General features: G+C 45.9%; 1 protein-coding gene across 4 annotated transcripts in view; it reads left to right on the top strand.

Annotated features, from left to right (window-relative positions):
• The window catches only part of wnt5b (wingless-type MMTV integration site family, member 5b), a 54,930-nt gene extending 36,476 nt beyond the window's left edge, over positions 1-18,454 (top strand). For 2 of the 4 annotated variants that reach the window (XM_040172571.2, XM_078100253.1), the window contains exons 2-7: positions 7,282-7,445; positions 8,376-8,463; positions 8,693-8,852; positions 11,067-11,359; positions 16,310-16,468; positions 16,579-18,454. In XM_040172571.2, coding sequence (XP_040028505.2) covers positions 7,330-7,445; positions 8,376-8,463; positions 8,693-8,852; positions 11,067-11,359; positions 16,310-16,468; positions 16,579-16,878 — 1,116 coding nt within the window. In that variant the 5' untranslated portion in view covers positions 7,282-7,329 and the 3' untranslated portion in view covers positions 16,879-18,454. Of the gene's footprint in view, positions 1-6,736; positions 7,446-8,375; positions 8,464-8,692; positions 8,853-11,066; positions 11,360-16,309; positions 16,469-16,578 lie in introns of those variants that run through there. The other 2 variants (XM_040172572.2, XM_040172570.2) reach the window with 2 other exon arrangements.
• The last annotated feature ends 4,463 nt before the right edge of the window (positions 18,455-22,917 follow it).

Genomic DNA, 22,917 nt, shown 5'->3' with positions numbered 1-22,917 from the left:
ATGACCTGTGTGCGTGTTTGTGTGCGTGTTTGTGTGTGCGTGTGTGTGTGTGTGTGTGTGTGTGTGTGTGCCCGCTGCTGTGATGTGTCATACCTCTCCGAGAAAACCTGCTGGGCCTTAGCTGGCGTTCACGCTGCGCGATAACGGAGAGCGAGGGATGGACGGGTGGATGGATGGGCGGGCGGGTGGGTGAGAGAAGAGAGAGGAAAAAGTGAGAGGGCTAAAATAAGAAATGGGTCAGAGAAAAGGGAGGAGTATTTTTAGAGAATGTATTGGAAGGGACGGAGAGAAAGAAACAGAGCTGCGCGCGTGTCATCAGCCCAAAGTGTTCAAGAAAGCCCTAAGACTCGACATGTGACCCGTCGTGTGTGTCCCCTTTTTTGTGCACGTGTGTGTGTGTTTGCGTGGCCAAATTTGTCCTCGTTTGATCGTTCGGGGGAGGGCTCCGACTGCATAATTGCGACAACGTGCTTGATCTGCACCCGCAGCAATTGCCGGTTGCCACGGTTACGTGGGCGTGTGTCAACACGTCGCCCTGAAAGCAGACACCCTTCCTGAATGGATATTGCCATGACTCTGTAGATTCTATTGCTCAGCGCGCACACAGACACGCACACACCAACATATAAAAAAGAGACAGCCGACAGCAACAACGACCTGGTGTGTGTGTGTGTGTGTGTGTGTGTGTGTGTGTGTGTGTGTGTGTGCGCACATCTGCCAACTGTAGGCTACAATGTAACTGATGAATCTTTTATGCTGTTATGGTGTTTCCTTGCTTCACCGGGCCTTCACCTGTACAGTGAAACATAGCCTGTGTCTGTGTGTGTGTGTGTGTGTGTGTGTGTGTGTGTGTGTGTGTGCCTTTGTTTGTGTGTACCTGCCTTCAAAGCCATTCTGCTGTCGGACTTGTTTTACCTCGTCGAGCGAATCCACAGATGTCGGTTCTATTGAAGTGAATTGCCTCTGGTTTGAAATGTTGCTGTTTTAGTGAACCAGGCTCCATCAGAACCGCGTCAAGACTTTTTAAATAATGATCGCAGTAGTAGTTCCGAACGAGATCTCTCTCACGCCACCACACCATCTGACCATTTTTAAAAATTTCCAACCGAGGTGGATTCACATCACTGGAAACGTCTTCAGTGTGTTTTCTTCGACGGGGCCAAAACAAGCCAGCGGTGAGCTTTTGCACTCGGTTCAACTCTGGCGATCTGTGACGTGGCAAATGTACGCTGCTGACAAACTGCAAACGGTTTTTGACAGAGCTGACCTTTTAAAGGGAACAGAGAGCTGGAGGGTCCAAACTCGAACAAGCTATCCTATTACCGTCAAGCTTTGTACAACCTCGCTCCGCCAAAGTACAAACTGCTCCACGAAGAGACGCGTGGTTCACAGGCACTTGGCAGCACAAACACACTGATGCAAATGCAGCTAAAAGAGGGGCGTGTTGGCCAATCGCATGTCCCCAAATGACTTCTGAAATTGTCACTAACTAGAAGACGTCGAGGTCAGTCGGTGAGCGTGACAATAAAACAGGGTGACGATGAGAATGGATCGTGAAGCATTAGTTGGTGTTGAAAGAAAAGGAGGAAGAGGCAAGCGAGCGGCAGAAGGGAAAAAGAAGTGGCTGAAAAGACCAACACAGATGATGGAGGTTAACTAGAGGAGGAGAGCAGATGTGCACAAACAGAGCGGTCCCCGCCTCGAGATTTCTGTTTCCCTCTGTTATCCCCTCTCCATTTAAATCCCTACTTCTGTTCTGTGTGCTTCGGCCACACAGGCTGTGTTTGTGTGTGTGTGTGTGTGTTTGTTATGCACTGCCGTCCTGCTCCAGTTTTTGCACCTCACCGGCGGCCTAGGTGTGTGTGTGTGTGTGTGTGTGTGGCCGTCCTTAACAATGCTTTTCTTTTCTGCCAGCGCTGCAGTCTGACAGAGGAGATTTTTTTCAGCCCTGTGCTCTCTCTCCCTCAGTAGTCAGCATTTTGGCATTTTCTCAATGCGCTTTGTCATCTGTTGGCATGAATAGGTTGCATATTGTCTGTGTGTGTGTGTGTGTTTTTCTCTGTGTTTGGGCGTGGAACCATGCAGGTGGTAAACAGCTCTTTTTCAATCTCAAGGCATGATTTTCAAGTGGACACACGCGTAGCCACACTATTACGTTAAGTTTTGTACGCAGGATTGCAAAATGAAGCTCAAGGCAAAGTGTGAGATCGACCAGGGGCGAGATTGATGGGGAGAAGGATCGACTGTTTAGCTTTGTCTCTCAAGACAAAGCTAAATCCAAAGGATCTAACCAGCAACTACTCAATAAACGAGTCGCTCTGTTTCGCCGTGGTCATATCTGGTCATATCTGCGTGACCTGACACAGCACCACGGTTCCTGGGGATTTATAGACCAAACATTAAATTCAGAGAGCAGCAGTAAATCAAGCCGGACCAGCGCAGCCACGTCCCCTCCGGAGCGCTGCGCTGGTCGTAAGTGTCCCTCCTTTACTACGTATGTTCATTCCTTATACCCGGGCCAGAGAAATGTACTTTACTTTACTTACTGGAAGCCCACTGTGCGAGAGTATGTGTGTAATGGTGATAAAAGCAGAGAGCAAAACTGTGTGTGTGTGTGTGTGTGTGTGTGTGTGTCATTCAGCCAGTGTTTGTGACTATATGCTTGTCTTCATATATTGTGTGTTTGACCATGTGTGTGTGTGTGTGTGTGTGTGTGTGTGTGTGTGTGTGTGTGTGTGTGTGTGTGTGTGTGTGTGTGTGTGTGTTAATCTCTCCAGGGAAGGGATCAGGGGGCCAGTGTAGTTTGACCAAAGACACTCCGGGGCACCGGGGCCTGAATCAGGGGGTCCGGCTGAGCCTCAGTGGCTTCTGCTCCGTCTCTCCGACGGTTCCAACCCGCTCTGTCAGTCTCCAAACCAGTTATCAGTGTAGACTGTATTCTTTAATCGGATATCCAAGCCTTTCCATTCGTAGATTGTGAGGCTTTTTTAAAGAAGAAACGATACAGTCGTACTTTTACTAATGAATGAATGATGTATAAAAAAAACTTGTCATTGTTCCACTGATAAAGATTTGAATAAAACACACAGCTACTCAACAGAGATTTGTTATTTCCCTGCTTATTGTCAGTTTGGCGCCAGTAGCTGAAACACGCTCAACTGTTAGAAACACTCCCTTAAATGTTGTGGTCGACCCTGTGTAACATGTTAGTTCAACAACAAAGTTAATAGACGACATTTAGGATAGATCATAAACGCTGTCCCTTTTCATTGGATTTAAAATGTTCTGTGTTACAGTGAAGTTTCATTAACCTCACGTGTAGTTTGCAGTAAAAATGTCCCCGTTTTCTTTTAGCCAAAGAGCACATTTCATTTTGAGCTGCATGATATTGTCAGTTTATCATTAGCTCTCAATATGCTCCAGATAGGAGAAGCGTGAATACACAGCCACTAAATACAGACGTGCACCGTGTGAAATACTTTAAATGGGCATAATAAAAGGAGAGCCTACGTGTTTGAAACATCACGGCGAAGAGACGAGGGAGCTTAAGAACAGGTTTTTCATAGGTGGCCCGACGCACTGTTGGAGAGAGAGAAAGCGAGGGCGAAGGAGAGGGACGGATGGAAACATAAATGACTGAATCCGGCTATCTGCAGGAGAAGCATGTGAGAGATGGAGAGGAAGGCGGAGAGAGCTTCATACTAGTAGCAACGGAACAAAGCAGAGAGACAGATGGCGATACAGAGCGGCGAGAAGTGTGAGAGCGGCTGAGAGAAGGAGGGAGAAAGTCACGTAGAAAGACCGGGAAGGAGAAGTAGAGAGAAGATATATTTAGAGGGAGAGAGAGTTTTAGCCTCCCAGCTAGAGACGTGACTCATCTTCTGCCAGCTGACAGAAGGATGGATGGAGGGAGGAAGGGAGGAGATGGACAGGGTCGGGTGGGGGTGGGAGGAGGAGAGGAAGGGGGGTGGAGACGGCTGAAAGAGGAGAGCGAGCCTTCCGAAGAGCGGACGGCGGGGGGGGGGGGGAAGGAAAGGGGGAACCAGAGAATGTGGGTGGAGAGGAGGATGGAGGCAGGGCGGCGGAGGGAGGAGTGCAGCGTGAGGACGGCTTTCCATAAGACATCCTACGCGCAACCACACGTGTAAAAAAAAACAACAACAACTGAGAGACAGATAGAAAACCAGAGGCCTCGCCAAAGCCCCTCTCAGCTGCTTCCAAGTCCCACTGCATTTCCCCCAGGGTGCGTGCACGTGCATGTGTGTGTGTGTGTGCGCGCGTGCATGTGTGCGTGTGTGTGTGAGCAGTAAATTTCCCCCGCAGGCAGCTGCATTTGGCAGTTTGCTGCTGCACGTGTGTGTGTGTGTTTTTGGAAAGGGAACAGACAAAAGAAGCGAGACGGGACTGAGGAATAAATTGATATCTGTGGTTTCATCGTCCCGTGGGTTTGCTGGGGTGCCATTGGTATCCATGTATCTGCCCAACGTTGGCATGTATCCCTGCATCTGCTCTAAAGAACGGTTTTAAGGATGAAGAAAACAGTGAGCCTTTTATATAGGTAGTTTGCGTTAGTATCATGGGAAGGGTTGTGTATTGTGTGTTCCAACAGCTGGTTGTTGGATCCCCTCTACGGACAAACATCTGTCCCGCCGAACTGTTCTTGAGCAGAACCAGGAGTCTGCGCAGGCGCCAAGGTCACTGCCCCGCAGCTGTGCCTGACCTTTGACCCTATGATGGAGGCAGCAGAAAAAAGACAAACGTACTTTTTACACATCAACGTTTGAACATTTTACCTTAAATTTTCGTCTTTCTAACTAGTGGGTGATCAATCTCCAAGTCGATGTCATTTTCTAAAAATGGATATTCAGCATTTTGGCCTGAGCCGCTTCCAGGGGATCAGCTCAGACCTCATCGGCCGACTGCAGCTGGTTTCCCTGCAGGAGGGTGTGTGTGTGGGGGGGGAGCGGCTGCGTTCGCCTGCTGTACTCTGCCACCGTTTGCAATAAAAAGCGACGCCGCTGTTAATCCGGAGAGGAGCTGCCGGCTTTTCTCAGGCGTTGCTCCCTGTTGCATGGCTATTGCACATGTCCTCTGGGGACAAGTCCTCCTCCCCCCCCTCTCTCTTTCTCTCTCTCTCTAGCTCTGTGTATCCATTACTTGGACACTCCCTCTCTCTTTCACCTTTTCTCTTGTCTTTTCATACCCTTTCTGTCTTCTTCTCACTTGCTGCAAATTTTGTTTGTATGCCCCCCCCCCCCCCCCCCTCCCCCTCCCTATTCTGTGGCAGCTGGGTGTACCGTGGCTGAACTGCTCCTCCTTGTGTTTCCACTGGCACATCACAAGTCACCAGTTAAAAGCAGCCACTCCGGGTCACGTACCGGAATAAGCTGTTTGGCCCGGTTCACTTTGGTTCCAAGAGAGAAAGGCTGTTTGTTTCAGTTCAGCTCTCAACTCTGTTTCGAGCTGAATACGCATAACCAGGGGGGGGGGGGGGGGGGGGGTTCTGCGAGGCGTCATTGCACAAACTCTGTTTTTTTATTCTCAACGCCCTGTATCGTCTAACAGAAGAGAAGTTTGTGCGTTGATGGGGAAATGATCGATGGCCGTGCTTTACCGGCAGAGGGCGCTGTTGTCACAGTAACTTCCACCCCCCGCGGCTAAACGTGACTTTGACCCGATACCCCCTAAAATCCCCCCCGCCCCCCCCCCCCCCCCCCCCCCCCCCCCACTGAAGAATATCTAACAGATGTAAATGACGTGGTGCGCGTGGGGGATTAAATCCCCCGGGAGATGGAAGGTTTGCCCGCTCTGCTTGACGTTGCTGCGCGTCTATTATCATGCGAGCGGCATCCGACGCGCTGCTGCCCACCATTTACCCGCACAAGCCAACTTGTATGATTGCTTTATTCATTTTATAAAGGAGTAAGTAGAAACACAGCGATATTCATTTAAATTGTCTGAGGTGATTACTGTTATTTTGCGGATGCGGTGAACTCCTTGGTGACCCTTTTTTCTTTCTCATTGGTCGGTTAACGGGGACGCTATATTCATTTTGTATTTTAAACCCCGGAGAGGGATTCCTCTGCCCCTGTGCCGTTGGTTGCCTCTGGACTCTTTCAAGAAGCACTGAATCGGATCAAAGAGCCTTTTCCTGCGCAAGTCCGACGCCCAGTTTGTCATTAGCCGGGATATGAATTGAGGACACTTCGCTCCAACACGCCTTTTCTTTGCTCCACGACTTTTTCCGGGCTCCTGTGTGTGTGTGTGTGTGTGTGTGTGTGTGTGTGTGTGTGTGTGTGTGCGTGCGTGCGTGCGTGCGTGCGTGCGCGCGCTATGGGGAGGCCCTTTATTGTTGCCGACCAAAGAGGGGATTAGTCGACTTTGAGGCACTCACCTTTTATTCAAACAAATTATTCACTTCAGCTAATATAAGGAATTTTGACGCACGTGAACTTTTGGTGGATGGGGTTTTTTTTTGTTGCAAAACGTTCACCCCCCCACTGCTCTACTCTAAAGCACATCGTACCCACTTCCATGACGCATGCATACCCGACTTGGTTTTATATTCATCACATTTGAAAGCAGCCTTACAGGTGCTTCCAGTCTTGCATCAGCATTCAATTCACTGCAGACATGTCCCCAATAACCATTTAGTTTAACTCTGCGCACGCACACGCAACCCATAGCGTCCCATGCGCGCGCAATGTATGGCGAGGGAGGGAGAGGGCAGGAGGGTCTCTGAGGTGAAGTGGGGGTGAGAAGAAACGGACTTGTAGCAAGAAAGCAAGCGAGATGCGGTGTGGTCGTGGGGGGATAGAATGGGAAGGGAAGTCGTTTTGCTGCTCAAATAGCGTTTAAATCTCATTGGTAATCGTTCCTCAAGACAACAACGGGATCACTTTTTTTTAACATTGTAGTTTGGTTTCATTGATGCATTTTTATACCCAACGGGTGAGGGAGACATCAACTTCAGCACTTTGCGTAAAACTCAACTAAACCATTTTACGCACGACTATGAACTGCAGCTTTTGACCTCTTGGATTGTAAACTTCGGCCTTTTTGTTCCTCTGGTCTTTTTTTTGATGCCAGGTGTATTGTATTTTTTTTAGACTTAGGCGGACAAGCGGTTTGCCAGGAAATAGAGAACCCACAAAAAACACTCGAGTTGGACTCGAACTCACTGAATCGCCAGCACTACAAGCGCTTGCGTCCAGACCCTCGCGGGACCGAGCAGGGCGCCGGTTGACTTTTTTTTTTTTTTGAATGCCCATGTCTCAACAGCAGAGCACTTTGCCCAGCACCGGCTGTGAGGCGGTGACGCGGCGGACCATGGACAACAGGCCTGTCCGAAGAAAGCGGACCGGTGCCGTTCGACATCTGCTGCTGGCAGCCGCCTTCCTCGCCTGCAGCTCCCAACTGCTGGTGGTGGAGGCCAACTCGTGGTGGTGAGTCACGGTCCCTCCTGCACGGCGCGCTGATTGTTTGCTGGTTTTGGGGGGGGGACTCATATAAAAAAAAAAATAGATGAACCGTGTCCTCCAATTTGGGGTAAAAATCAACATTGCAACATTGAAATATTTTAGGCATTTCTTTCGTTTTATTTTTAAATCCTGAAAACTTCAATCCAATAAGTTAACTTTGTCATATTGCTTGCATGCCGTTGATAAGATGACAAATGGAGTTTGTGTTGCCTCTTGTGTCTCTCTGTATTTGTGTGTTTTGGGCGCCTTAACAGTGAATGGAACAAATGTGAGGGCTCTGTCACAATATTTATCCTGGCCGAGCCCCAAATGGCACTGCATGGCAGCCTGCTGCTGTGCCTTTAGCCGCACCAATTAGCCATCCTTGTTCTTGACTTACAAGACAGCAACAATGTTGATCAGATGGCTCTGTGATAATGTTGTGGAGGGATGTGTGCAGATCAGTGGAGTACACATTCCTGTCACTTTGTGTAGAATTTGAATAGGCAGGTCATAGTTTGCATTCAGCAGTGAACTCCACCTTGCAAAATGCAATCTAAAGACAGCACTCAGCTTCCCGAAACATACGATCATTTCGTACGGCATGATACGTCACGTTACCTTTTTCAAAGCAGATGTGATTCAAATTGTACTATACGGGTAAAGTTGTTCGTGTGAACGGGACAAGGACGAAAAACCACTGTTTGCACAGAGGAATACCAGAAGAGTCCATCTACACTTTATAGGCCAGTTGAGCTAATAAACGTGTCTGAACTTTGTCCTCTACTGCGGCAAACCTCCTCTCAGAGACAGAGTGGTTTATAACAGAGATCTCGTCCCTATCGGTTACGATCAAAGATAAGTGCTAGGGTTCACTGGTTGAAATCTAGACTTAATATGGCGTCTGTCTCTCAGGTCACTCGCTCTGACCCCGATCCAGCGGCCTGAAATGTACATCATCGGAGCACAGCCCCTCTGCAGTCAGCTGTCTGGTCTCTCTCAAGTAAGTTCTTGTCTGCCTGTTTTAGACCTCTTTTTGGTTGTAGTAGAAACACCTCGAACAGCTGTCACGCTGAAGGACACACGGCTCAATTTTGCACGGTGCGGCTTTGCAGCATCAGCGATGAAATAGTCAAACACAGGAGAATATCCCCACGGGGGCCGCTCAACGTGTAAAACCATTAACGTGGTAATCCCCGCTAATCTCTCCTATGATGCCGTGCCGTCTGCAGGGCCAGAGGAAGCTGTGCCAGCTGTACCAGGACCACATGGTCTTCATCGGAGACGGAGCCAAGACGGGCATCAAGGAGTGCCAGTACCAGTTCAGACAAAGGAGGTGGAACTGCAGCACAGTGGACAACACGTCCGTGTTTGGACGGGTCATGCAGATTGGTGAGTTTGATGGGAACGCGGAGAACAGTAAAGGAGAGGTTGCGTCTTTCTCCCCTTTGTAAACACCCGTCAATCATTTTGGGAGCGACGGCGGGTTTTTATTTCGGTTTTGTTTTATGGTTTGCTTGCAATAGGGATGTTATCAAGGATGCAAAAGTCTATGAGTTACACACACACATGTCAAAGCAGCAAGACACGTCGTGAGCTGCACTGTGTTGGTGAGTATTTTGACATGTGACAGAAAAAGTTATACGTGACATGAAAACAAGTTTGTAACGAAAGAATAGAGTTGTTGTGTTTTTCACAAAAATGAATCTATTAAGATGGATTCTATTCTAGCTTGTCAGGGGTTTGAATGTTAGACACAGCAGAATTGGGCTCATTAAACAGACGGCTCGCGGTTCCCACTTTGCGCATGCGCAATGTATCTTGATCCATTCGCGTAAAAGCCACGAAGCGGACGAGTTGCGCGAGGCAACTAGCGACACACGTGAAAACTAAAGCAAAAAAGAAGTGACACATATGGCATGTATGTTTATTAGTTGTGGTAAATCTGCACATTTGAGCACATACAGACCCCGGATCGGTTTCACGTGCGTCTAGTTCCCAGCAGGCGATGTGGGAAACCTCCCCATCAACAAGTACGTGTCAAATCCGCTGCGGGCAGTCGGACGAGGTGTTTGCTGCTCTTTCTCTGTCTGCGTCGCCCTCTGGCCGTCTCCCTATTGACAGTCAGTCTCTCCCCGCGTTTATATGGAGGTGTTAGTCGCTCCATTGTCTCGCAGCTCCTCCTTTTGAAATGCGCCGATGAGCTGACACCGAGCCGGCAGATCCGGAGCCCGTTTATTTGAAGTCTGGTCTCCGCAGCCCCCGCCCCCCCCCCCCCCCCCCCATAAAAACCTCTCTCGCGCTCGCTTTTTCCTCGTCCTGTGTCTCCATTATCTTGCTGCATAATTTGTGCATCAGCATCTTGACAGAGAGAGAGAGAGAGAGAGAGAGAGAGCGCGCGCTCCTAAAAACCCGATGAATATCTCACACGCCTCAGCTCTGCATGCATGCATACCTGTCTGTCTGTCTGGCCGGTGTGGATTGCAGGCTGCAGGCTTACTGGGACACTTTGTAGAGCGATACTACACAAAGATGCATGCACTTTTAAAAACAGAATAACCCCAAAACCACCACGCATTCGTGACGAGATGCCATTACAAGTGCAACAGGGCCAAGCAAATAACACTAAATGGCATTTCTACGCTATACCGCATGGGGGAAAGCCAAAGACACGATAAGGGGCAATAGGTGGCGTTTTGCGATGACCTCTCCGTGGTATCAAACATCGTTTGAAAAGAGAGGCATGGCCCCGCATTATACGACCCCACGGTGCTCTCTGGAAATGCCCTCTCAACCAGAAATACCACACGGCTGTTCAGATGTAAATTTCCAGTTTCGGAGCACTTTGCTTCCTACCTGTCAGGCCCTGGTCTTTGTTCTCCTTTCCTTCTCAATGGTTTGTGTATTAATGCGCTGAATAGACAGGCGGGCTGCGTATTCCGCCGGGTTAGACGGTGTCGGCCTTCATTTGGACCTGCGTGTGCATCGAGGCGACTACAAAGAGCAACAGCGGTCCGGTTGTGCTTTTGAAGCTGGGTAGATTTGTTCAGAATCCTTCTCTGTGGTCCCACCTTGACATTCTAAGTGTGTTTGTGAGTGTTTGCACGTAGGCCTTTGCTGTGCAGTTCCCCCAAATTACACTTATTTCCCTGAATTTTTTTTCCACAGTTTGAGGTATCGGCCTTACTGAATATTCTGCCTTATTCTGATACAATAGGTTTATTGGTGGTGCTCACTTGTTTTGGGTGACACAAATTTACCAAATTAGCTGCTTCATACATTTTATGGATCTGGTGCTTAAAGTAGCTGAGTTTGACCAGGGTCACAGTTAAAATCACTTCTATTGTCTTTTGTTAGGTGAAGTGGGTGTGGGGCTGTTTGTAGTGTGTGTGTGTGTGTGTGTGTGTGTGTGTGTGTGCATGTCAGGGTGGGGGTGGGGAAGGTTTAACCTGAACACTTACCCATGTTTCCTGTCGGTGAACACACACGTTCTCCAAAGCCCTAGAAATATGAAAAAAAAGGGCCCAGTGTTCCTCTACCTGCTAACTCAAGTTCATTAGTCGCTGACATCTGCATATCTGAATAATTATTTCCGCCTCCCCTCAGGCTCCAGGGAGACGGCCTTCACCTACGCCGTCAGCGCGGCCGGCGTGGTCAACGCCATCAGCCGGGCGTGCCGCGAGGGCGAGCTCTCCACCTGCGGCTGCAGCCGCGCCGCTCGACCCCGCGACCTGCCGCGCGACTGGCTGTGGGGCGGCTGCGGCGACAACGCGCACTACGGCTACCGCTTCGCCCGGGAGTTTGTGGACGCCAGGGAGCGGGAGAAGAACTACCCGCGCGGCTCCACTGAGCACGCCCGCACGCTGATGAACCTGCAGAATAACGAAGCGGGGCGACAGGTAACGGAGGCGTAACGCACACACACGAGCATTTAGTGGTTGTCTATTCAAGTATAGAATAGAGTTGATGCTTTGGGAGTTCTACAGGGGGATATTTAGCAAAGTAGTTTGTGTCCACGCTTCCCAACCTCATCCTATATCCTATATGTGTCTAAGGAATGTGTGTGTGTGTGTTTGTGTGAATGGAGGTGGCCTGACCTGGCAGTGTTTGTGAGTGTGTGTGTGTGTGTGTGTGTGTGTGTGTGTGTGTGTGTGTGTGTGTGTGTGTAAGTTATTTATTGGGAGGGTCCAAATGGTATAACTGCTAACGCCCTTGGAGTCTGGCTAGGTCGCCAGGTCATTGCACATTCCAACGAAGTGACACACACACACACAAGGTCATATTACACACATATAAATGGAGCAACACAATGGACAATAACATCTATGATTTTATGGAGAGTTCAGAAGTGGAACGCGAAACAATGTGGAAGAAAACAAGAAAAGAAAATGATGGCTTGAATGAATGAATGTGGTGCCTTTTGTCAAACTAGCAGTTGCTGCCGTTTGTGAGTTGTTTTTTTTCTGGTCCTCTCTAGTTGCCATACGTCGACTATTAGATGCTCCAGACTTGACATCACAGCTAAAGGTGTTTGGAAAGTCTTGCACTAAAAGAAATCTTTCACCTTAAACTAGGCTACACGCTCACGCACATCCACGCACACACATGCACACGCAGTCTGACACACACACTTATACACTTCCCTCGTAAAAGGTCCATTTGCCAGTTCTGCTACACGTTGGATCAGGAGAATGTCTTTATCTTTAGTTAGAGGAGCTTTGTTCAAGCTGTTTGCGAGACAAAGGCGGTGTGTGTGTGCGTGTGTGTGTGCGCGTGTGCGCATGTCGTCTCAGCTCCATTTGATTTGTGTGAGAGACATTGAGCCTGGTTTTGTGTGAGCGTGTGTATCGGGGGTCAAAGGTGAGGGTCTGGAGAGGTTGTGTTTCTGCTGAGGGTCCCGTTGGGGCTATAGGAGTGTATGAGAGGGAGAAAGATCTATTGCTGCAGCCGTGTATTAACACACGCACACACACACACACACGCTGTCCACTCTTCTGAATGGCTTTTCCGCCTCTCCATCCGTTTGATCCCTTGTTTTCATTGTCGCCTGTCCATCGAAACGGAAGAGAGGAGAGGAGAGAAATAAAAAGGGGGGTAACGAGTGAGAGGAAGACAGTTTTCCTCTTCATCCCTTCCATCAATTCCCGCTTCGGGACAAAACGCCATTTTGTCCCGAAGCGGGAATTGTCTTGCTTGGTTGAACAAGGCAAACTGCTGAGTGTGTGTGTGTGTGTGTGTGTGTGTGTGTGTGTGTGTGTGTGTGTGTGCGCGCAGCATCATTTGATTTGTGTGTAAGGCGGATAACGTGGTTGTCTGTGTGTACAAGCGTCTGGAGACAGACGCAGGGTGAGGGATGGACCTCTGTCACACTCCCTTGACTCTGAAAGGCACGCACACACACACACACACACACACAGCGCCACCCAGGTCCACTGTCTCCGTCTCACACAAATCAAATGGGAGAGACTTGTCACTTATAGAGACCAAAAGATAATAACGGGCCACTTTAGTCGGCGCAGCCGATATCTCCCCGATTCATCGGAGCCTGTGGATGACTTTGCTTCTCGTTACAATGTCATTACTTGAACACAAAATATACCAAATAAGGCACAAGAAGACTTGATGTCGTAGTACAGCGTTTTGAAATGTCATTTTTGGCTCAAATGTTCATTGGGAACCTGACACAGAAGCTTCAATGAATTGATGGTGCAAGCAGATACGGACTATTTATGAAAATTGTATTTCTCTTTCAGGCTATTTGAAAGGTTTGGAGAAACATCTGATCCTTACTTTGTTTTGATGCTCTTATTTTTTCTTGTTAGAGCGGCCTTTGATCTACAAAAAGTGAATTACGAGCCACATTCCTCTACAAATACTGCCGTCTCCATCTGCGATGCAGGCGGCTCGCAGACAGCCGTCATATCTCCTTATCAAGTTTGCCTCAAAGGGCTTTACAATCTGTACAGCATGCGATCAACGCTTCAGATAAGGAAAAACTCCCCTAAAAAAACCTCTTTGACAAATGCAAGCAATAGTCATCAGAAGGAGCGACGGAGAAGGGACGTGCATTAGATGTTCGCACAGAGCAGCGATGTGACAACGTGGAGAAACGAGATGACAATGTAAGAGACAATTATTTAATGACCAATACTAGAGAACGAGCTGCTTAAGGAAAAGAATAAGTTAAAAAGACAAACTCAACAGGATTTTCATTGTAACAACAAGAAGATCTGACAGGAGAATGTGCTCCTCTACTTGTCTGCGTTTCCTCTTCATTTATTTCTTATTCTCTCACAAAGGATGAGCTATGTTCTCTTTTTTTTTAACCCATTCTAGTGCAAACTGCACACACACACACACACACACACACACGGCTCCTAACCCCTCACCCTGTCTGAGCAGAACCTATTGTGCCTGACACAGAGACCGTGTCACCACCACGGATGACTGACCTTGTGTGTGTGTGTGTGTGTGTGTGTGTTTCCATCAGTTCCCTGTGTCACTGTGCCCAGCAGGCACGACCTACCAAATAGCTCCGTTTGATGCAGGACACACACACACACACACACACACACACACACACACACACACACACACACACACACACACACACACACAGTACAGACATGGCTTGCTTTTTTAAGGGGGTTATCGGCCACTTGCAATATTGGTAGAATTACAAAATATTAATGAGCCGTTACTATGGTAATAACGTCTTACCCACTTCTCTAAAAACAACTGTAATGGCAGTGAAGCAAAAAAACAACACGTAAGTAACAATAGAAAAGACTACTTAGAGAGAAAGGATTAGATTTAAAGTTTACTGAAATAAAGCTGGTTGTCGATGCTCAAAACCTCACAAATCTTTTTCCTTAATATCCGTGAAAATGTTATCCATAATTACCCATGGATAAAAAAGTGTTGCTCTTCTAATTTTCTTATTCCTGTGAATCCGAACCTCTAAAAGACCCTCAGAGAGGAAACATGAGGGCTCCTAAAACAACAATGAGTCATAAAACATTTCAACTTTAAAGAAAAAGCGTATACTTCCAAATAGTCACACTGGGAGCCACGTAGACGTATGAAGATACTTTCTTCCAAACAGCTGAGGCAGCATTTTAGAAAATGGCAAGAACCGGAAATGCTGAAAACAAGGCTTCTAGCTAAAGAAAAATGTGATTGTCCCCTGTTCCCAGTGTCTCTCTGATGAGGGGGGGTCACGGGGGTCGAGTCCCGGATTGGAGGGTGCCGAGTGCTATGCCTGCTGGGTAGTAAAGTAGAGGGGAGAGGGGAGTGGGGGTCGGGGGTGTTCGGGGTTAACAGAGGTGAGAAGGTAATTGAGATCAGGCAATGTGAGGACTGATGGGTTTCATGAGGGGAAACCGAAGAATCGGCAGTAACTGATTTCAGCAACTACTCTGGGAAATGGCATCGCCGCAAACACGAAACACTAGACAGTACATGATTAGTGACCAAGTACATGGTGGGATGCATGCGTGTGCGTGTGTGTGTGTGTGTAATGTGACTTGTTTAATGAATGCTGCTCAACTGGCCTGGTTTAGCTGCAGGGGTTGTGAAGGGCTTCCCCTAAAGTCCACTGCTGCAAAGGCCATAAATCTTGTATTTCCTGTTCTGTTTTCTTAGCTTGCGCATGTGTGAAAAAAAAATATTTGGGTGAAAATAGGACGCTTTGTTTTAAGGAATGTCAAGATTGTCTAAGATCTAGAACAGCAAGTTACACTTTATATTTATATTGCAGTGCTCTCGTCTTGAATTATTTGAATTATACACAAGAGATTTAAAGTGAATCCAAATAGTTGAATAGGAAGGGGTAGTTGGTGTAACATTTTTTTTCTCTTCTTGTGAAAAAAGTGACAGATCCGAGGATCTCAACCTGATCTCTGTACCTCAAGGCGATTTCACTGACTGAATAGCTAAACTAATTATATGCCACGTTATGCTTTTCCCCTTTTAAAGCGACTGCCTTTTTGCTGGGAGCTGTGTGGGAAACTTCACAATAGAGACACGTTTCCTCCGGTTAGCAGCAGCCCGTCTATTCTAAGTCAGCTGTTTGTTTTAGTTTGGTGGAGTAGTACTGACAGCCTTGTCAAAGAATGCCATGTATGTACGGAGAATACATTCTGGTCTTTGTTTTTCTTTGCTTTTCATTTTTCTCTTTTTGGATATCTATTTTTACCGCACCCTTTAACAGGAGGGTATTATTTGCTACAACGCACAGTGGTGACAGAGAGCCGGGAATATTTCAAAATATATAATTATATATATATATATATATATATATATATATATATATATATATATATATATATATATATATATATATATATATATATATATATATATATATATATATATATATATATATATATAGGAGAAAGGTCCCTCAGCAAGTGGGATATGGATCTAACTAGCTGGTGTCTTGCCTTTTAGCTGTTATTAAATGTCTTTCCGTCTTATTCAACTAGGTTTGGCTTTTTATGACCTGATCTAGAGGTCATGAATTTAAACTATTGAAACATTGAAATCTTAATATTGTGTTAAACATCGTCGTTGATTTTTTGCAGGATGTTCGTGTAATGTGAGAAAACGTTATCGGCTGTTGAACACAACGACCACTAGATGGCAGCAGCGCTTCAGCAAATATAGTATATCTACTGCACAAAAAACAAGTGCCAACTGGTGTCATGGTGACCCTCATATATTTAGATGAATGTTTTTTTTCTATATTCAGTGTTACTGTGTTTATTCTGTATAGTGAGAGTTTTTATTTTTGCATAAATAAGACCACCTCCCCTCTAACTACTCGTCTCGTTCTCTCACTCCACCAGGCCGCCTATAACCTCGCAAACGTAGCCTGCAAATGTCACGGCGTCTCCGGCTCCTGCAGCCTCAAGACCTGCTGGCTCCAGCTGGCCGACTTCAGACGCGTCGGGGAGTTCCTGAAGGAGAAGTACGACAGCGCCGCCGCCATGCGCATTGGACGCAAGGTAACGACGCCCTCGTCGGCGGAATGCCATCTCACCTCCTAGAGTGCCCTGAAAGAAGCATGAACAACCCCCCTCCCCTTCCCCTCCTGAAATCTGATTTTTCCCTGCAGGGCAAGCTGGAGCTGGTGGACAAGCGCTTCAACACGCCGACCGCGGAGGATCTGGTCTACATCGACACCAGCCCCGACTACTGCCTCCGCAACGAGACCACCGGCTCGCTGGGCACGCAGGGCCGCCTCTGCAACAAGACCTCGGAGGGCATGGACGGCTGCGAGCTCATGTGCTGCGGCAGGGGCTACGACCAGTTCAAGACCTACAAGCACGAGCGCTGCCACTGCAAGTTCCACTGGTGCTGCTACGTCAAGTGCAAGCGCTGCACGACGCTCGTGGACCAGTTTGTGTGCAAATAGCACGCCGACGGACCGAGGGCACGCGTGGGGGGGGGGGCGGAGGAGGTGAGGGGGGAGATGACGGGATGGTGCTTGAACTTTCAGGGTTCAGGGGTCCGTTTTTGGGGGAGCAGTTTCCCACCCCCTTCTCTCCTCCCGTTCATAAATCTCTGCCCTTTTTTCACGTGAAGAGCAAAAGCTGCGTTACAACTGTATGGGCATATTTTTGTTATGTGTGTAAATAAGTACGATGGTGGATTGATGGAGGGGAAAGAAGACCGGGTGGATGTGAAGATAGAAGGACTGTGATTTCGGCCATGTTTTTTTTCCGGATAACTCTATGCTATTCGTTCTTTGACGGAGGTTCCTGTTTGTCATTACTCCAGCATCACACTCTCCTTTTTCTGCATGATACCCTGATCTCAACCCTTGACGGGAAGGACATTTGGGGGAAAAACACGATGGACAACTCAAAAGGACATCATGGATAATTGGACTGAGAAAGTGGAATAACGATCCTAAAAAGGGGACACATATGACAAAAAAAAGAGAGATGAAATAAATATATAATTAAATAATAAATAAACCTACAACTCTGATTGTTATTTAAAGATACGTAAACAAAACCAAAAGCACGTGTTCAGGAATCCCAGAAATCAATGCAGTCCCTTTTGAGTTTGAAGCGATGTGAGTTGTGTCAACGTGTCTTTAACTTTAACCATACAAAGTGAAATCCTCACATGAGTGCTGATGTTGTTCTAACACAACAAGCACGGAGAACACAAGAAAACGAGGCAAAGTCCACGCTGAAGCGCGCCGACGAGAGAGGAGAATCAGATGTAGAAAGGGAATAGTGAAAAGGGGCCGATATTTCAAACAAAATTGGAGGCCACACAAGCTGAATTTAAGAAAAAGTCAAAGACGGACTAACGACTTCCAGGACATCCTCAGTGTAACTACTGCGGTTGGGAGCGGATCTCCAACGACCTTTGACCTGACGGGGGAGTCTGGTCGCCCTGGTGAGGCGTCGCCAATCGCGGCCGTCTGGGCACCGCGTGCGCTTTAAACAAGCAGCTCGCACGAGCGCCGTCCTTCACCCGACAGTGAAAGGGAGCGAAACCACCATTTAGTGAGAATAATTGTGCTGCTTCTGCCTTAATCGACCCGCACAAAGAGACACATTGACTTTGAGTGGGCGTCTTCATCTCATGCTATGCAACCTGTTCAGTCATCAAAAAAAGCCCTGTGGTTGTATTGTTTTTTTTGGCCAGTTTGACCATCAGTTTAACATGTTTTAATGCTGCCATACGAGGAATTTTGCAACTTTTATAGGATGGGTTGAGAAAACCTTAAAGTGTATAATGTATTCCAATCAATAGAAGCAGTTCATAAAACAGACGAAGAGGACAAAGTGAACATAAAAAGACTGAAAATGCTGTGGAAAAACAGAGGACTGCAATTTATTATGTGCTATGTCAAAAAAAAGGTAGATAAGAAAAGAAGGTATATTTTATTATTGTTTTTCATTTTCTGTTTTCTATGTTTTCTACATGAGTATTTTTGTGTATTCTTTTGATAAACCAGTCTTGGCCAACAACGCTTTGTTCTGTTCTTGAGTGTGTTACAAAAATGATGCATGCGGTTGTTAAATGGGGAGGCAACGTAGAACAGGAAACTAAATGACTCTTTTTCAATTTATGCCAAAATGATGTATTAAATATAAAATGCTCAATTATTTGAAAGGGGTGCTGAATTGATTTTTACAATCAAAGTTTAAAAAAATAATAATTTCACTGTTTCAAAACATAAAATTACAGCAACTAGCACAGGAATACGCAACATTACCACCACGACATAACTCTGCAGGGTTAGCGTTCATGTTTTATTAATGAACTCTGTGAAGCTAAAACTTTGCTCCCGAGTCGGCAGGTTTTGTGTCGCCTGATGGTGTGACGAGGCTTTTGAAGAACCTCATCGCTCACCTCTATGCTCTGCAAACCCTTTCTGGAGGAATATAAACAGTCTGTTTCTGTGATGTATCAAAGACAATCAAATAATAAGAGAACATTGGAAATTGTCCAAACATTTCTTTCATATTCTTAGTTCAAGATTCAAAGTTCTTTAGTTAAATGTTCCTTGTACTTGCTCACAATGACTATTTCTGACCAATTTGAGACCGTGAGAATAGCGTGTGCACTTGGTAAGTTGAACTATGTCTTGGGCGCTGAATTAAAAATGTACCCAGAGGTGATCTTCACATTTACTTTGTCCTCTAGCACGTTCCTAATGATTATTGAGTTCGTTTTTTTCAAGGAAATTCCCTATAAATCAACCATTATTGATCAGTATTACGGTCCGACTGTGTTTATGTTTATTACCACAGCACATTGAGGTCATATATGTGTATTGTTTTTTTCACGTAAAAAAGTAAAATATGTATGAAAGTTGTCCGCCGTCTTCTTGCACTATCTTGCACTACTTGCACTTGCATTATCAAGGCATTCCTTCCTAGTCTTTATTTTCTCACGCTGACCTAATCAAATGGACAGCTTGTCCACTCCTCGACTCTCCGTGTATATTATTTAGTCCTCACTCACGGTGTCCTCTATAACTAAAAAGAAATGGCTCATACAGCTGTGCTTTAGCTTTAATGACTGAAAGTCAAGTGCACAATCGTTGTTAAGTAGGTCTCTACGGTATATCGACCGACAATCCCATTACCTTCAGCCGCTCACAGCTAATTGGATTAGACTACTGACCAATAGTATTGTCCCTGCCTGTGTAATCCTCCTCACCTGGGGGAGGAATCTGTGTCGAAACAGCCCAAAGTGCTCTTACTGATTCCTTCAAAGACTTGTATGTAATATTACTATATGTAATAATACTAATCCCACATCAATGGTGTGTGTGTGTGTGTGTCTCATATGTGTGTTTGTGTGCTCACTGAAGATCCAATAAGTGAAAGCGTAACCTGCTGGTATCACTAATCCTTTTCACCTGAAAGCCATCTGCTACTGTGACACTGCTAATTTCACTGTGCTCACTTCCGAAAACCAACAAACAAACAAACAAAAAGGAAAGTGGTCTTTATTTCATTAGGCCTTTTCCTAATCTGAGGTTGTTTTTGTTTTCTAAGCGGGATAGTGCCAGTTCTTCTGTGGCAGGGAGGTTGGCTTTGAGATCTGGGATTTTCATAGACTAGACTATGTCTGCAGCTTTTATGCCAAAAGTCAATCTTGCACAAGTGCCCTCGGGCTGCTTGTTAAATAGAAGAAAAAAAGAACATTTTAAACTCTTGGGAGTTTTGGTTGATCTGGAGCTCCTCCTGCAGGTTGGACATTCCCTTATCTTTCTCTCTGCAGCTTTGACAGCTTTCTCAGCCTCGGATGAGAAGTGTAGCTGCAGGACTCTTTCGAAGGCCGAATAGCGCCTCGGCGTGCAAACTGGACTGGAACATTGGTACAGCGTCTCAGGGTGAGTCCTGATGTGACCCTCTGGTTCTTAGCTGCAGGATTTTTTCTTGTGTTAGACTTTCAGCTGCCTAATTATGAAGCTGAACCTGCTCAGTGGCATTAATTGCCTTATATTGCAGCAAAAATGCCTCATACAATTTAGTTGTGTGTTTAGTTACTCTTTTCTGCAGAGTTTTGGCCTTTGAGCATTGTGTAATAATACCTCTCCAACGTGTTCTTTTCTGCTTTCTGCTCTTCCAGCAGGGGGACACAGCAACATGCAATAGACAAATATCCAGACCACGAGCCACGATCTCATTCATTATTTTATTTTGAGCATTTAATACCACACTGCACCGTATTTTACAATGCTGTGTCATATAAATCAATGCTCTTTTGGACAATTTTACTAGATGTATAATGGCAGAGGCAAACTGTACAATAGGATGACATGTTCCTTTAGGTGTGCGTGTGTTTGTGTAAATTAACCAGCAGCTGTTAAGGTATCCATACGTGGGCCCTGTGAGCAGAACGGCCCCCTGAATCCTGAGAGACCGGAGCACATAATCTCTCCGGATGGTGCTGCAGTTTCAGTAACTGTAACAGTTTCATGTGACGAAAATCTAAATTGTAATTCTCACCTCAGCGGCACTTTATTCACCCCTTTCTTTTGTAGGGATCATGCAAATTGTTATAATTCTTCCCACAAAGCACAAGGCGTCAGGCACTCAAGTCCCCCCCATATTTACAGAAAAGCCAGCATGCAAATCCCCAAACCACAATGCAACACATACTGCAGGTTCACACGCTTATTTAGCAGCTTTAGTTATTTCTCCCAACAATTATGCCCTCTGTTGCTGTTAACCAACCGTTTTAGTTGCAGGAAAAATGGCTCACTCAATAAAACAAAAATGCAATTGTTAACCTTCATCGCCCGCAAATGAAAAATATTAATTACGCTGACATTCAGCTACTGGCAGAGAGCAGCGTCCATAAAAACATTCTTAAAATTAACAAAAGGTGTATGCACTCCAGGCTTTGGGAAAGTAATACTGCAAAATGATTCATTTAAGCAACTAAAGGAATCATTAGAAACATAATGTCCAATGAGTTCACCTCAGCGTGACAGCTCTTATACAACTTTCCATGACCTGTGAAGGAGACAATGAGGTAGGTGTGAACCAGATTCCATCATGTAGTTCTCTCTTGAGTCACGCCCTGGTAGTGCGAGCGTGGATCACGGCTTTAATGTGACCATATGTGGCAACACGTGTGTGACAATCACGTTATGTTCAAACATAGTTCAATCTAAATAGCAACCATGTGTTTGAACTACCGTTTCATTTATTGGCCTTTTAGACTGACAGTTGATTTGTAGGGATTCCTGAAGAACACAGATTCAGACACACACCTAATGTCAGGTGTGGTCTACGGTGTTTTGCCTGTTCCGGACATCACACCAGTCTCTCTCACACACACACACACACACACACACACACACACACCGCTATATTCTGATAGAGAATATAGATTATATATAGTTGGAAACGTCAGTCCTGTTAGTGATTGTATTAGACATCAGATGTGATGTCCACTATACATAGTGGCAATAGAAATAGATGGAAGCAACACATAGTGAACACACAAATTCCACAGAGCGATTGAACGGTGTTGATTACATTTTAAAAATGACTTTAACCAAGTTAAATTATCCACAAGGCTGAATGTCTGATTTGTTGCTCCAGTTGGTACTGCAGCTGCTTATCTGAATGACCGCATTCCCTTTGGATGAGCTTTTACAAATGTTACCACATACAAGCAGACAGGGCAACAAAGCAACATTTAAATGTTGGATTAGCAGTGAGAACATGGTGCGATCAGAAATTGAGGTTATGCAAACAAACTGCAATACCCTGCCAATTGCAGTGCACGTTGCTCACTGAGAGGTTGCAAAGCCGAAGGTCTCGCTTTAGTAACCAAAAGTTCCATATGTTTAAGAAATCACCTGCCAAAACAGGCCGACTGAAAATCCCATGGTATTTTATAGAGAATATGCAATCCCCTGTATCACAGAATGGTAGGAGTCTCAAACTCTTCACTTTTCTTTCTTTTTTTCTTCTCTGATATCTGGCCAACTAGTCATTCTGCTATTCGCAGAAGAAACAAAGATAACTGAGTCAAATTTCGAGATCAGACAGCATGCAAGGACACATACATAATTATAAGCATTTTATCCTGCGACTTCCAGAGAAACAACTGTTGAAACACGCCATCAGGACTAGGCAAGGTCACACTCACATGTTTACGTAACTCTAAAAGCACATCAGACATATTGTAGGAAAAAAGAAATCAATGATTTGAACTTTGAGGGTGGACAAACTCCATCAACCGATTAGCTGAAAAAAACATGGCCTGGTCAATAGACTGTTGGATGACCAGGGAGATATTTTTGAATAATTGAGGATTTGGGGTTTAAAGTTATGTAGGAGGCTATTAGGATTTTTTTTAAATACTGTGAATCTCTGAAAAAACTATGTTGTTTTAGGAGAAAAAAAAGATTAAAATTTAATTTAAATTCAACGAGTTTGATAGATCAAATATGCTGATA

Source organism: Gasterosteus aculeatus, chromosome 4, assembly GCF_964276395.1.
Source record: "Gasterosteus aculeatus chromosome 4, fGasAcu3.hap1.1, whole genome shotgun sequence".
Taxonomy (NCBI): Eukaryota; Metazoa; Chordata; class Actinopteri; order Perciformes; family Gasterosteidae; genus Gasterosteus; species Gasterosteus aculeatus.
Note: the sequence above shows the minus strand (reverse complement) of the source record. Positions and strands in the feature narration are given on the sequence as shown.